We start from the raw sequence: 15,662 nt of genomic DNA, 5'->3' as shown, positions 1-15,662 counted from the left end.
TTATGCTGAGAGCAATTTTATTGTGTATTGGAATGACTATGATATTATCTGTATCAAATCCTATCCTATTTTAGTTTTTATATTTAAGCCCAAATTTCTTATAGTGCTACTGCAAAATGTGATCCATGGATATGAAAACATGGCTTTTGAATATGCTTATCATATTTCTTTTTCATTATGTTAACTGATTCCTGAACATATTATTAAATTGTTTATGTAAAATTGTTATTAGGATTTATACCTATTTATTATGATTATACAAAGCATATTTAAAGCCAGTGACAATAGACTATGGTTTACCAAATTTAAAACAAATGGTCTTAATGTTGATGTATATTTGTAGATAACATTTTATAGTCAAATCTATAGTGCTCATTCATATAAAAATCAGGAATGTTTAATAGATAGTCACTTTGAAAATGTGTGTTATTATTTTAAAATAAGGAAAGTGTTTCTTTTCAAATATAGAACTGCAACTCATGTGTTTGGAAGACCATGACTTCCTTTTTGTGATATTTAAAAATTAGGAATATTGACATTTCTATCAATGTTTAATAAAACACAAATTATTCAATTGAAAAAAAGTGAAAAATAAAACCACATGGGACACATTAAAAGACATAAAACCAGCTTAAAATGGCTTCCATCAATCAACTTTGAAACAATTTTGAGTATCAAAATCAGCAATGGGAATAGATCATCATGTTGAGTAAAAAGAGGACACAAGTCTATGTGTATACTACCACTTCTACTACAGACATTTTATTGCTACTACTGGTAGTAGTTGAATACTTAAATAGACGTAGTGGGGGAGAAGAAAACATTCTCATTTACAGAAAAATGATAATAAATAAAGAAATGCAGGAAATTGTAAAACAATTATTTTAAAACCAGCATAGTAATCACTGATTCATGCAAAAGCAACCAAAGTAGGCCAAGCCATTTATGAACATTTGTTTGACAATAAGATGCTGATTCAGTCTGAAAGGTCCCCCAAATTTTCCTTTACATCAGTTAACCAAATTATCAAACTCACTACCAATAATGGAACATGATAAAATATGTTACGTCACATGATAAACTGCTGTGAAAAGGACAAAATATCATCTTCGCCATAATCCTGCCTTTATCTTGATTTTAATCATGAGAAAATAATCAGACAAAATGGAATTAAAGAGCATTTGCAAAACAGCTGGCTTGAGTGACTCAGAATGTTTTCTCAGGAAGACAAAATTCAAAACACAACAAATGTGACGGGTATGTGAGTGTTCATTATATCATTCTTGTGACTTTCCTGTGAAGCAAATTTTTTCAGAAGAAAATGTTGAGAAATAAATATACCATTGTAAAAATTCTCATTTATTTAGTGTCCCTATGGGCCACTCATTTAATTTTTTGTTTGATTGTTTTAAGTTTGTAGTGTGATATATAAACCCTTATTTCGAGGAAGAAAACTTTGGTTGAAAATAAAGATACTTTAATCTGAAATATAGGAGTATCTTTGACTTATACTGATTTCAGAGTGTGTTAACTTTTATGTTGACTTTCATACTTGTAAAAAATGTTTTTGTTCTATACTTCCTTGTATTCATTAGACTTCCTTCCATATATTTTATGTTTAGATTGTTATCGTGGGAATGGCAAAAATTATATGGGCAATTTATCCAAAACACGATCTGGACTAACATGTTCAATGTGGGAGAAGAACATGGAAGACTTACACAGGTGTGTAAATTTCTTTCTTTCAATATATAATATGTAGTGATAACAGCAGATAGTATATTCAGATACGCACATTGCTATTTCTTTCTAGTCTTTTATATATTATATTAAGGTAATAAAAGCTTTAGATTTGTCATTCTGTGCAACTCAATTTAGCATTTTTCCCTCCATGTAACAAACCTTTAGATAAGTAATTCAATCTAGCACATTTTTTATTGGACATTTACTATGTGTTCTGCTCTGTGATAGGTGCCATGGGAACTGTTAACAAAAAGTGGGCATAAGTTTTGGCTCCACTTTTAAGGATGATACGGTTATATTGGGAAGCAACTGTATGACTTGATAAGACTGTATAATTAAGTGGCAAATCTGAGACATGGTTGCGACATAAAACTGATTTTTAACAAATATCTCAGAATATACGTACTATGAATAAAAGGAAAAAAAAGTTAGTGTCATTTGATCGTATTTGGCCACCACAATCCTATGTGGAAGATATTTCTATATGTGTGAATCAGGATGTAAGGGCTCGGAGAGGTTGTTATTTGGCCTCTAGTCCTATTTTAATTATAACTTTATTCTCTTTGAAAATGTACTCACTAGTGGATGACATGGTTTCATTTAATATACTTCACAAACCAGTAGAGACAGTTCTAAAGCAGTGTTCTCTAACATAAATATGCATTTCACACATGTAATCTGCACTAACAGTCACATTTAAGGAAGTAAAAATAAACAGGCAAAAGTATTTTATATAATACATGTTACTAATCCAATGTATCCAAAGCCTTTTCCTTTCCATATGTATTCAATAGAAAAATTGTCAATGAGACCTTTTACATGTTTTTCATATTACAGCTTCAAGATCTGGTATATATTTACAATTAAAGCATCTCTCAATTTGGACTAGCCACATACCAATTCTTCAGTAGCCCCATGTGGCTAGTAGCTACTGTACTGGGCACCGTAGCTTTGGGATTTCAAACATAAGCAGAATTCTAGCCTCATGGATTTCACACTCTGGAAGGCTTCCTAGAAAAAGGGACATTAATTGGGACATATATGTTAACTAGGAGTTGGTCAAAGGAAGTGTAGGAGGAGAGTACCTCAGGCAGAAAGAATAGCTTGTCCTAAAGCCCAAAGATTGAAGTGTTGAAAATCAGAAATAATTTTGGTAAGGTTGGTCAATATCCACAGACAAGAAATTCTCCAGTAGCAAGACCATATACTGCCTTGTAAGGTGTGTTAAAAACTTTAGACTTGGGGGTACCTGGGTGGCTCAGTCAGTTAAGTTTCTAACTCTTGGTTTCAGCACAGGTCGTCATCTCATGGTTTGTGGGATCAAGCCCCATGCTGGGCTCTGTGCTGATAGCATAGAGCCTGCTTGAGATTCTCTCTCTTCTCTTCTCTCTCTGCCCCTCCCCCACTCATGTTCTCTCTCCTCTCCATCTCTCTCAAATAAATAAATAAACTTCAAAAAAAAAAACCTTTGGATTTTATCTTAAGTATTAAAGAGATTCATTACAGAATTTTAAGTGAGAATTAGTGTGATTAAGATTAAATGCTATATTTCAACACTGATATTTTTGAAGGCATTTTTAGAAATATGGTGGGATGGACCTAGCTTTTATGGACTTGTGACAGACAAGTGTACCAATTCTGCCTTCAGAGATTTCACATTGGGAACTTGACGTTTTTATGATGGAAGAATTTACACTGCAGAAATCAGCAGGGACAACAAATAAAGACTTCACATACATCTCAGAGTGCCCTTTTAAACATTACCAGCATACCACTGGAAGTGTTTATTTAGGAAACTCATGGTTATAACTCTTAATTCACTGAGTTTGGGTTGGACCTTCAGAAATAGTTAAAAGTCATTTGAAAACAATTTGCAGGAATTTGATGAATGATAAGTTGCATGTTACCATTTTGGTTTAAGAATAACCTACAACTGAGTAAGGACATAGTACGGAATGGTGGTTTTGAAAACTGACTCTGGAAAGAGCCAGGTGTTCAAACCTCTGCTCTACTGCTAATAAGCCATGTGACCTTAGAAAAATTGGCTTCTCTGGATTACTATTTCCTCAAAAATAAGATAGCCTGTCTCATTAGGTTGGTCTAAGGTTATATATGTAAATCACATATAATAGAATCTGGTACACAGTAATTACTATATGTGTTTGCTGTTGTCATTAGTCCAGGGAATGAACCTGAGTTTGGAAAGATAGTCCAACTTTCCCTGTCCAAGATCTTTCTGTTGTTTTGAATGACCCATTAATTACAATCAAGCATAGTAGTAATTGATAATCCAAAACAAATTCAGTTACTTGTACAGTTTTCATGACTTGGTCAGTCATGGGACCAAATGGCCGTTTGGGATTTGGCTGTATTAAGCTCATCGAAATAAATACAAATACTGATGTTATATGAGTGGGCATAGCCTTACAAAATAACGTAGAGAGTTTTTGCTTTTCTTATGTAATAAACTTAGTAAGATGTAAAATGAGAAAGTGTTACTCAGTTATCTGTCCGAAGATCATCTATTGTAATTATATAAACAATGATATTTTAGAGTTTATTTCATTAGCACATTACTATTAATTTTTCAGTGTGTCTTTCTGTCTTATAATGATATTGCTAGTCATGCTTCTTACGTTTTTGAAACATGAAAAATACTTTTGCAATAGCTTGCATTTTCTAGGTGTTTTATAACCTTGATTTTCTTTGCCATCTGCTGTTTTTCTGGCAGTGTTTCTGCACTTCTATGAATAGGGGTATTGTTACCTTACCACTGTAATTATTAAATAGAAGCAAATCACAAAACTTCTCATCATTTTATCTGTCTAATTGCGTAGCATATTCCAAATTCCTGAGTTAGAGCACATGATTCCAAACTGTAAGAACAAAAAAATAAGTCTAAAATAAAATAATTAAAATTCACGCCAAAGAGAAGCTCGTGTTGTTTCTATAATGGAAGTTACATGCTAGGATTTTATCTTCTTGGTGACAGTTTGTTTCTGTTGGACAAACTGAGCATCTTGTGATCTTCAGAGCTTGTTGTTTATGCAGGCATATCTTCTGGGAACCAGATGCTAGTAAGCTGAATAAGAATTACTGCCGCAATCCTGATGATGATGCCCATGGCCCCTGGTGTTACACGGGAAATCCTCTCATTCCATGGGATTATTGTCCTATTTCTCGTTGTAAGTACTTTCAGTGATCTTCTTCAGGTGAAATATTTTAAATACACTGAATCTCCACTAAATTGATACCTTAATCAGAGGTGGAAATATAGGAGGGCTGGAGTCAATCCTAAAGTGGGGATGCATTCCAGACTGACGGACACACACACACACACACACACACACACATCTTTCTTCATCTCTTTTGTAGACAAAGAGACATTCTGATGACCTTTTAAATAATATTTTCCTCCTCAGAAGATTCTCATTTGAAATCCATATGCAATAAATGGTCATGGTTCCAATATGACTGCACCATAAAGACTTCCCTCTCAATACTAACTGTTCAGGCTGTGAGTATAGCAGAGCTCTTACAAAGCCCCCATCCAGTAACAGACTCATAGACAGACCTGAAATAACATTGATTTCATTTTCTTCTCGTGCCTTACCAAATATTAAAAAGTGTAGAGCATTCTCACCACATTTCTGAGTCAAAGATGATTTTGTTAAAAGAATATCAGTGTCTAAAGTAAAAGATATATGTAAAATACATATGTCTGATATACCTCATATAAAAGGGCTCCTATATATCAATAAGAAAAAAAATGTCACAGTTTAGGAGAAAAATGAAGAAAATGAATCTTAAAGAATAAGTATAATTAAACAAATAAACAAAAATAGATTAAAACTTAATAGAAAAATTAAATTATAAAAGCATAAGATCATTTTCACCAATAAGACTGGCAAATAAGAAAGTAATTATTTATGCCCAATGTTTGTGAAGGTCTGGCTAGTTAAAATCTTTCAATACTGTGAAACTTGGTGAATTGGAAAGCTTGTCTGGAAGTCAGCTTAGAGAAATGTCTTGGGAGTTTTCAATCTTGGCACTAGTGACATTTTGTACTGCATAAATCTTTGATGTAGGAAGCTGTCCTGTGCAATATAGAATGTTTGGTAGTGTCCCCGGCCTCTATCCACGAGATGTCAATAAAAAAATATTGAGAATCAAAAATTATCTCTAAATATCGCCAAAAGTCCCCTGGGGGACAAAATCATCCTAATTGAGCACCACTGAATAATATGTATTGAGATGGAAGTATATCCTCCATATGGTATTGAGTGAAAAAGCCTTATTATAAAACTGTGTCAGTAGCAAAAGACCATCTTACTAGACTACATATCTCATAGCTCTGTTTATAGCAAACATCTTTAAACATTATGTTAAACTATCTCACGTCTACAAAAGGACACCCTTTATTTTAAGAATGTTTTTCTTGGGGGCGCCTGGGTGGCGCAGTCGGTTAAGCGTCCGACTTCAGCCAGGTCACGATCTCGCGGTCCGGGAGTTCGAGCCCCGCGCCGGGCTCTGGGCTGATGGCTCAGAGCCTGGAGCCTGTTTCCGATTCTGTGTCTCCCTCTCTCTGCCCCTCCCCCGTTCATGCTCCGTCTCTCTCTGTCCCAAAAATAAATAAACGTTGAAAAAAAAAATTTAAAAAAAAAAAAAAAAAAAAAAAAAGAATGTTTTTCTTGGGTGGGGGATGAGTGAAATAGGTGAAGGGGATTAAAGAGTACAATTATGATGAACACTGAGCAATGTATACAATTGTTGAATCACTATATTGTACACCTGGAACTAATATGACACTGTATGTTAACTACACTGGAATTAAAATATAAAAAACTCAAAAAAAAAAAAAAAGAATGTTTCTCTTGTGACATAAGCCAGTAGCAAGTACCCTGAAAATAGGAACAAAAGTACCCATTTTAAAGGATTAAAATGAAGAAATGATGTTTGCTTTAAAACATGAAATACAGGGGCACCTGGGCAGCTCAGTCAGTTAAACATCCGACTCTTCATTTCAGCTCAGCTCAAGATCTCAAAGTTCGTGAGTCTGAGTCCTATATGGGCTCCACGCTGACAGTGTGAAGCTTGCTTGGGATTCTCTTTTCTTGTCTCTCTGCCCCTCCCCTGCTCATGCTCTCTCTCTCTCTCTCAAAATAAATAAATAAACTTAAAAAAAAACCCATGAAATACAAACACATAATTTATGGCAAATTAAAGAGATACTTTCTTACCTTAAGTGGAAACACTAGTCATGTTTCTTTCTTTCTTTTTTTAATGATTATTTTTGAGAGAGGAAGAGAGAGAGACACACACAGAGTGGGAGTGGGGGAGGGGCAGAAAGAGAGAGGGAGATACAGATTCAGAAGCAGGCTGCAGGCTCTGAGCTATGAGCACAGAGCCTTACGTGGGCTTGAACTCATGAACCGTGAGATCATGACCTGAGCAGAAGTAGGATGCTTAACTGGCTGAGCTACCTAGGCACCCCAACACTAGTCGTATTTCTGAAATTTTATCATAAATAGGCAAACTTCTTAAATATGATATTCATCTAGTATGGTTATAAGTGACTTGTAACTTCCCAACCTATTTTTAATAAATAAATTCTCTATAATAGTAAATAAACACCTTATATGCTTATAAATAAATTATATATTATTACATATATGTTATTATATTACATATATTTATTTCATTAGTTATAATCATAGCCTTTCAAATTAATTAGTGTGTTCCTAATTTTCTATTTTTCCCATATTAGGGTTGGCTTAGGTCCTGAAAATGTTCTTCTTCAGAAGATGTCTTTCTAGTTTTAGCAGTAAAAAGCAAAGAAACCTACCTATCTGGCACATAATTTTTTTTTTTTAATGGTTAAAGGATTATTCTTTATAAACATTAGCTTTACCTGGTGGTATCTTTCTGTGACGTCTCTATGATTAAGAATGATGGAGGCTAGGGGCGCCTGGGTGGCGCAGTCGGTTAAGCGTCCGACTTCAGCCAGGTCACGATCTCGCGGTCCGTGAGTTCGAGCCCCGCGTCGGGCTCTGGGCTGATGGCTCAGAGCCTGGAGCCTGCTTCCGATTCTGTGTCTCCCTCTCTCTCTGCCCCTCCCCCGTTCATGCTCTGTCTCTCTCTGTCCCAAAAATAAATAAACGTTGAAAAAAAAATTAAAAAAAAAAAAAAAAAAGAATGATGGAAGCTAATAAAATATCCAGTGGTCTAGGAAGAAGGGAATGTCAGGCTTCTAAAACAGTTCTATTGCACACCGACATAGTTCAGAGTAAAATGGTCCTGTATAATCTCTGAGAAGTGTAATTTGGTTTATAAACCTAACTGACACAGGACTCTAATAATTTAAAAGTTCTCAAAACATATTTTCAACTAACATTTTAAAACTAAAAGTTAGTAATGTGCTATTGAAAGACTTCAGAGTGTTGCTAGTATGTGATTAAATGCTATTGCAAATAACTCATTTTTATTTCAATATATTCTGAACATTAATTTCAATAAATATTTTTACACTGTCATTTTTCTAACTAATATTTATAGCCAGGATTTATTTATATTTTCCCACTGGTGAAAGGCTAATAAAATTTATCTTTAGAAGATTTGAGTTCTTATTTATTTAACTGTAGAGACTGTATAAATCATTTCCACACTGTACATTTGTATTAAAAAACATGCAAAAGTTTTAATTTCTTTTTAAAAAATGTTTACAGAACAATACTTAACATACATTTTTAGGATTATCAGATATGTAAAAATAAAATTGTAGAAATGCCTATATATTTACCTATGCACATACATACTTTGTAGATCTTAGACAAATCTTCAGTATTAAATACTTAGAATGTAGTGGTTAAGAGCTTCAACTCCAACTTCCAGGGTTATTACTATAAGTGCCTTGCACAAACTTAACTTCCATCTCAGTTTGTATTAATTATTCACTTATTAATTTTAAACTCAGTTGCTAGTGTGTACAAAACCCTATGTTATAACATGCTAGGTATACAACAATATAAACAATATTTTTTTTTACCTTCAGTTATCTTTCAGTGTAGAGAAGAGACATTAATGTAAATATAATTTAACAAATATATATTCATATTAAAATATATAATGAGAATGGGAACATAGATATCCGCCTGGAGAAATATGTGATGTCCATAAAGTTTTGAGCTTGGGTTGAAACTAAGAATACATTACAAGAAGGTTTTTTTCAGTAAGAATTCATATCTGGTTCTGAGGCCATATAAACGCAGACACATACACATTTACCTACTCTTCCATAGGTAAACCCTTTATCAATGACATGTTTCCCTTCAAGTTTAACTTGAATCAATGCAAAAGATTTGTATCATAAATAAGTATATTTCAGATTTGAGTACTGTGGTGGAGATAGTATGGGAAAAGCAAAAAGAAGAAGCAAGAATAGTATTTGATGGTAAAATGGAAAAGGCCTAGAGAGCAGTTTCTCAAAGTTTTGCTCAAAGTGTTCAACAGAAGAACCTAGAATGCTTTTTAAAAAACTCATAATCTAGTTACCAATTCAGAATCTTCAGAAATCTGATTTTAAGTGGTATTTCAGCTTATTCTAAAGCATGAGAAATATCAGTTTAATGGAAATATATGTATATAATAACTACGAGTTATTAAAGTCCTAAATATACAATATCTATAAATTTTTAAAAATGTAAATATTGTAGTAAATTACAATAATGAACTAAGTATTTTGTTGACCTATTAACTTGATGCTTAAAAATAGGAAACTTGATATACAATAAGGATAGAATGGTCAGTCTAGTGTTTTTCATCACAACACCAGAAGGACTAAATATCTAGTTTTTAAATTTAGAATTTTCAAGTGATTGATTGGAGTGGAATAACCAATATCCTTGATGTTTTAATGACCATAGTTGGCCTCAATCTTAATTTGTACTATGAGCTAAAACACTGACTTCAGCTGACTCTAAGACAAAACCCTCCCCAAGGATAAGCTAAAAAGGGAAATAATGAAATTTATATGTTTGCCTTTACCCTTATTCATTTTAAAATATCTAGATCTGGAAAACGAACATAAATAACAACCCTTTAGCATATATTAATTCTTATGAGATTTCCCATAAATAACAGTCAAATTTGCATGTATTACACAGGAATCCATATGCCATTATTGTTTTGCTGCTGGTTTATTTGAGCTCAGGGCATTTCCTGGGATTAACAACCAGCTGGGTCTAAATAGTGCCTGACTAAACTCTATACCATGAATTCTGAACAGTCAGACATTAAACTACAGGAAATGTTGCATGCCTCATTCATTATTGCATAAGTATTTTCAAATCCTAGCATCTTCCAAGCTTTTCTCTTTGCAGAGATTAAACCCTGGTAGGGAGGTTATGAAAAAAAAAAAGTAAGTTATGACATTTTAGTTAGAATTAACTTGCAGTTCCCAGTGTTATTTTTCCCATGCTTTTGTTTTTGTTACCATGTGGAAGAATCAGTATTTGAAATATCCCAACAAAACGCAATTATATTTTGTCATCCCTCTTTTTCCATTAGTGACATTGATTTCTATCTTCTAGAATGCTTTTTATTTTAATTTTTTTAACGTTTATTTATTTTTGGGACAGAGAGAGACAGAGCATGAACGGGCGAGGGGCAGAGAGAGAGGGAGACACAGAATCGGAAGCAGGCTCCAGGCTCTGAGTCATCAGCCCAGAACCCGACACAGGGCTCGAACTCACGGACCGCGAGATCGTGACCTGAGCTGAAGTCGGACGCTTAACCGACTGAGCCACCCAGTCGCCCCTCTATCTTCTAGAATTCTTAAAAGAGTTTTGTGAAGCATGTGGTGTTTCAGTTATCCTCAACCATATAACAAAATAAAACTGATTTTCAGAAAAACTATAAAAGGTCCAAATTACAATAAAAAAACAAAAACAAAAACAAAAACAAACAAGCAAACAAAACACAGTCAGTCCGTATGACTGGCTCAAGCAAACAATAATAAGCATTAGTGCTATTCAATGGAATATTCATTGTGTATCATGTTGGGCACCTCTGGGACATTTCTGTAGAATGAGGCTGCTCCGTGAGGCCAGCAGTGTAATCTAAGCTTCCAATGCTCATCAAACCACACACCTGAGTGTCTCCACAGCCATAAAATAGGGCTTTCCTCACAGTACCCAGTAAAGTCATTAATACCCAGTAAAGTCATACATTATTACTAAAAGCGTACTATCACATTTTATCTTTAAATAAAATGGTGAAATTTTAGTAAGTTATCCAATTCATGGATATTTGGATTTTAATATATACTTTTGGTTCTATATAACAGAAATATGTATGAATGAATTATGTGTATATGTATATATTTATTTTACAGGTGAAGGTGATACCACACCTACAATAGTCAATTTAGACCGTAAGTAATCTTTTGTAATATATAGTATATTCGAATCTCTATGTGTCAGAAGTTATGTCATTATTTTCTTCATGGAAAATATCTTATCACTATATTAACTTCTGTCATAAAAATAAGTTAAGCTATTTGTTTTTATTAAATTCTTCTCTATGTGCTTGTGTAAAGGGGTTACAAAGGCAACTACATACTGAACATCAAAATTCAATTCTCTATCAGAAAATATAAGATGTTATACTTAACTTTGAGAAGAGCATTTATCTTACTCATAATTTTGGGCAAAATGGACATTAATGGACCTTCACCATCCTTTAAATAAAATCAGGATGCTAAAGTCAGAAAAAAAAAAAATAAAACCAGAAGGTTGGAAAGTTACGCAATGTGTCTACCTGCTCTGTTTTTAAGGCTCTTGACATGCACCACTAGGTAAAAGACGATACAAATTGAGAGGTTCGGTTAATATTCAATTTATGAAAATCTTTTTAGAACTGCTTGTTTTTGATTTTCACATATGTCTTGGGCTGAAGGAAGATACTCAAGTATTTTGATTTAAGAGACCACCTGCTCTGTCTCAGTCTGAAGAAGCAAACGGAAATTTTAGACCATGCACAGGAATAGAAAGGATAAGGCAAGGAATCCGGAGAAGGGTCAGGAAAAAGTTGACGCCAAAGAATTCTGCATCATGTCATTTGGGTTTAATGATTTGGACATAATAATTTTGTCATCTGGATACGATTTCAATAAATGCAATGCTGGTAACATGTTTCAAAAGGCTCTACATTCTTATCATAAAAAAGAAGTATTAAAAAATATAGTTTTTTTTTCATTGAGGCTATGGATTTCCATTGATATTCAGAAATGGCTACTATAAAGAACATTCTTCCATTTTGTATAGAGGTTTGTGAAGGAAATAACAATTAGTGTTAGATATGAAGAGCCTATACTTAGTGCTTGGTGGGCAAAGCCACTCTCACTATGGCAATGCTGTCTACCTTGAGTTAATTCATTTTTTTATGTTACTTGTCTACTTAGATGAACATAGCAAACATTTTAGGCCTGTTTTGACACTATAGTCATAATACTTACCTTCTTTCCTCCAAATGTTCTTCTGACAAACTTACAGTAGTTACATTTGTTTAAGTACCATGCTTTTAAGCAAACTGAGAGGCACTGATTATTGCAAGATGTTTTGTCAAAATGTTGTCTTTGGTCCTCTTTTTAGATCCCGTAATATCTTGTGCCAAAACAAAACAACTGCGAGTTGTAAATGGAATCCCAACGCGGACAAATGTAGGATGGATGGTTAGTTTGAAATACAGGTAATTATTAATAGACACAAATCACATGTATTTGAATTATTTGCAAAGTCATATTCCCAACAGGATGGTTGTACCATCCATATAGGCACCCATATGAGGGGGGCACAAGAGGAGACTGACCAGATTCTGCTTGCCAAATAGCTCCGGATTTTACAATTTGTGCCTTCAGAGACAGTGCCTTTTTAAATGTTCATGGAGGTTCCCTATGTGTTGACATTGTCTCTGATGACAAGTGACACTTCATTAATTTTTAAGAAAACACAACTACACAGAGAACCTACTTATACCTTGATATCACTGAAGCAGTTATAAAACACATGCAATTAATTCCCTAATCTACGATATTATGACTTTATTTTTTTTTAATTTTTTTAATGTTTATTTATTTTTGAGACAGAGAGAGACAGAGCATGAACGGGGGAGGGTCAGAGAGAGGGAGACACAATCTGAAACAGGCTCCAGGCTCTGAGCTGTCAGCACAGAGCCCAACGCGGGGCTCAAACTCACGGACCTGAGATCATGACCTGAGCCGAAGTTGGCCGCTTAACCGACTGAGCCACCCAGGCGCCCCATGACTTTATTTTCTAACATGCTTATGTGTAATCATATCAGAAACTTTATATTTGTTTTTAATTTCTAATTTTTTTCATTTGCATTCTAATGAAAATAATAATTTTAAGTTATAGAATAGTCTATCACTGAGAAAAAGATTAACCAACTATATTGATGTTGGATAGCCTAGCTATTATACTATTCAGCATGGATGAAAAATTCTTGACATGTCTATTTCTCATATCTCATGATATGGTTTCAGTAAAATCATTTTGGACAATATACTCCTATAAAAATTAAAATCACTAGTTATGTTGGAAGAATTAAATATTGAAAATAGAAGTTAGTTGAAATCTGATCTTACAACTTCCTATACATTACATATATTACACCATATGGTAATCTGAATGTTAAAGTACCTTTGTTTTTATCTCTCTTGGAACCTCATTATATAGTCTATCCCAAAATACACTCATTTTAGCCCCATTTCCCCTTGTTTTCAAGACATTCCATGTTTCTCCCTCCAAGCCTTTAGGTTGTTGTTCTCACTACATGCTGTATCTTTCTTCCTCTATTTTATGTCTGGAAAATACTTCTCATTCTTCAAATACCAACTCAAATATCTCCTCTTTTTGAAGACCCTCTATGTTCTTTTACCTCTAACTTTCTAGTAGAGGTAGAAAGTACATCTTTTGCTACAATTAAATCAGGGAAATTGAAGTAGAATAAAGACAACTTGAAACTGAAGTTCTTTTATGAATACACTAATTCTTAACAAGCATGGCATTCATAAATTTGATATAAATATAAATCAGACTCTAGATACTGGGTAGAAGATGGCCTAAAGTTTTCTTTTAATATGCCCTTTTGCAGAGAGTAAGCCACCAAATTTGACAAATATTTATGTCAATAATTGTGGTGTAGCTGTCCTAGGCGTGTAGTACTGAAACAGAATTTTGAAACTCACCAGAATATTAGAGCTGACTATGAAATATAAAGATTTAATGAAGACTGTCAATTTTGGGGAGAGAGTGTTTCATTTTCTTTATGATAAATTTGTTCTAAGATTCCACATATATGAATTAATTACTGATTCTTTGAAAATCTCATTACTCCAGAAAAAAAAAGAGGCATATACTTCTAAATTTATTACTGACCATGGGAGGATGTATAAGAATAGTCCTTTAGAAGTCTCCCTCCTTAGAGGAGCAGGTGAAACTCTTTTCCATCAGATCAGAGTACTATAAACTTTTAGAAAAAAAAATATTTTTTTTCTTTTAAATCCAAGTCCTCAGTAAAAACAGCTGTTTAGTTATTCTTCCAAAACACATACTGAGAGGAATAGAAATTAAAACTCGATATACACTCTTAGCCTCTTCTGTGGTACTGGCCATAAATAATTGTGGTCTCAGTCTGGGAACCTTCTTCTATTACCCTCTGAAGCATTGAACATCTGTACTCTTTGGAAATATAAATTGGGAAAAGTTGTGTTTTTTTCCATTTCTCTGCCAAAAAATAATGCATTTACAGATTTAGGATATCATCAAGTAAATGTGCTAGTATTTTTTATTCCCTACAAATGTTTAATAATTTCTTAGATGATTTGTCTTATAAAATTGTTTTAATTTTATAAGTGAAATTTATACTGCTTGCTTTAAGCTCAGCAAATTTACTCAAACTCCACTATATTCAAAGTTAACATTTCAAAAATAAATAATGGTAATGAAAGAAGGGAAATAATGTCCAAATATACGTTGCCGCCATCAGATAGTTTGTAGGGTTTAAGTAAAAACTCAGGGTTGCATTTTTATAATCAGGCATTGAATTTAAATAGGTCTACATTGTTTTTGTTGTTATTTGTGATTTTTGTTCATGCTAAATATTCTATATTTGTAGTACATACTTGCTCTCCCAAGGATAGATACACACACATGTGAATATGTGTGATGGGAATGGATCTCAGTGTGTAATGATAGGGCTCATTACTCAAAAATAAAGATGATTTCGTATTTGTTATCACATGAGGAAAAAAATGCTAATGCTTCAATCGTCAAATATCATCTTTCCAGTAAAAGAGTTGTTCATTTTATTCTCGCTGAGCTAATTTCTATATTTTCCTCTCAAATGCATTTATTTTTGACAATGGAACCATAGGTTTTGCCTTAATTGGCAGGCACCCTTTCTGCGCAGATGTTACTTGTTTCTCTTTCCTCTTTCTCATAGAAATAAACATATCTGTGGAGGATCATTGATAAAGGAAAGTTGGATTCTTACCGCAAGACAATGTTTCCCTTCTCGGTAAAGTGTTTCTGAAACCAATATTTGTTTTGAGCCTTCAAAAATATGTAGGGTTTCCATTTAGCTTGTAGGCTTAAAATGTGTATTCATTTAACAGATTCACCAACAAGTGTTGAACAAATTATGTACTTTCTGTTTTCAGATTTAGCTTGCAAAACTTACTTTGACTTAATTGATATTTATGTACTGGGTACTACTTCTGTTCACTTCTTTCTACAATTGGCATGACTCTCATTTGGGAGAGAATTTTGCTAGAATTATGTAAATAATCTTTCCCCCCACCTCCTACTTGCACTCTATATTTCCAGATAGAAATCCTTTTC

The 15,662-nt window shown here is 33.6% G+C and overlaps 1 protein-coding gene across 3 annotated transcripts in view; it reads left to right on the top strand.

Annotated features, from left to right (window-relative positions):
- Positions 1–15,662, top strand: part of HGF (hepatocyte growth factor) — an 80,694-nt gene that overhangs the window by 51,736 nt on the left and 13,296 nt on the right. For all 3 annotated transcript variants that reach the window (XM_045494624.1, XM_045494623.1, XM_045494622.1), the window contains 5 exons: positions 1,623–1,725; positions 4,795–4,928; positions 11,135–11,173; positions 12,393–12,489; positions 15,265–15,339. In XM_045494624.1, coding sequence (XP_045350580.1) covers positions 1,623–1,725; positions 4,795–4,928; positions 11,135–11,173; positions 12,393–12,489; positions 15,265–15,339 — 448 coding nt within the window. The remainder of the gene's footprint in view (positions 1–1,622; positions 1,726–4,794; positions 4,929–11,134; positions 11,174–12,392; positions 12,490–15,264; positions 15,340–15,662) is intronic.

This window comes from Leopardus geoffroyi, chromosome A2 (genome assembly GCF_018350155.1).
Source record: "Leopardus geoffroyi isolate Oge1 chromosome A2, O.geoffroyi_Oge1_pat1.0, whole genome shotgun sequence".
Classification (NCBI taxonomy): domain Eukaryota; kingdom Metazoa; phylum Chordata; class Mammalia; order Carnivora; family Felidae; genus Leopardus; species Leopardus geoffroyi.
Note: the sequence above shows the minus strand (reverse complement) of the source record. Positions and strands in the feature narration are given on the sequence as shown.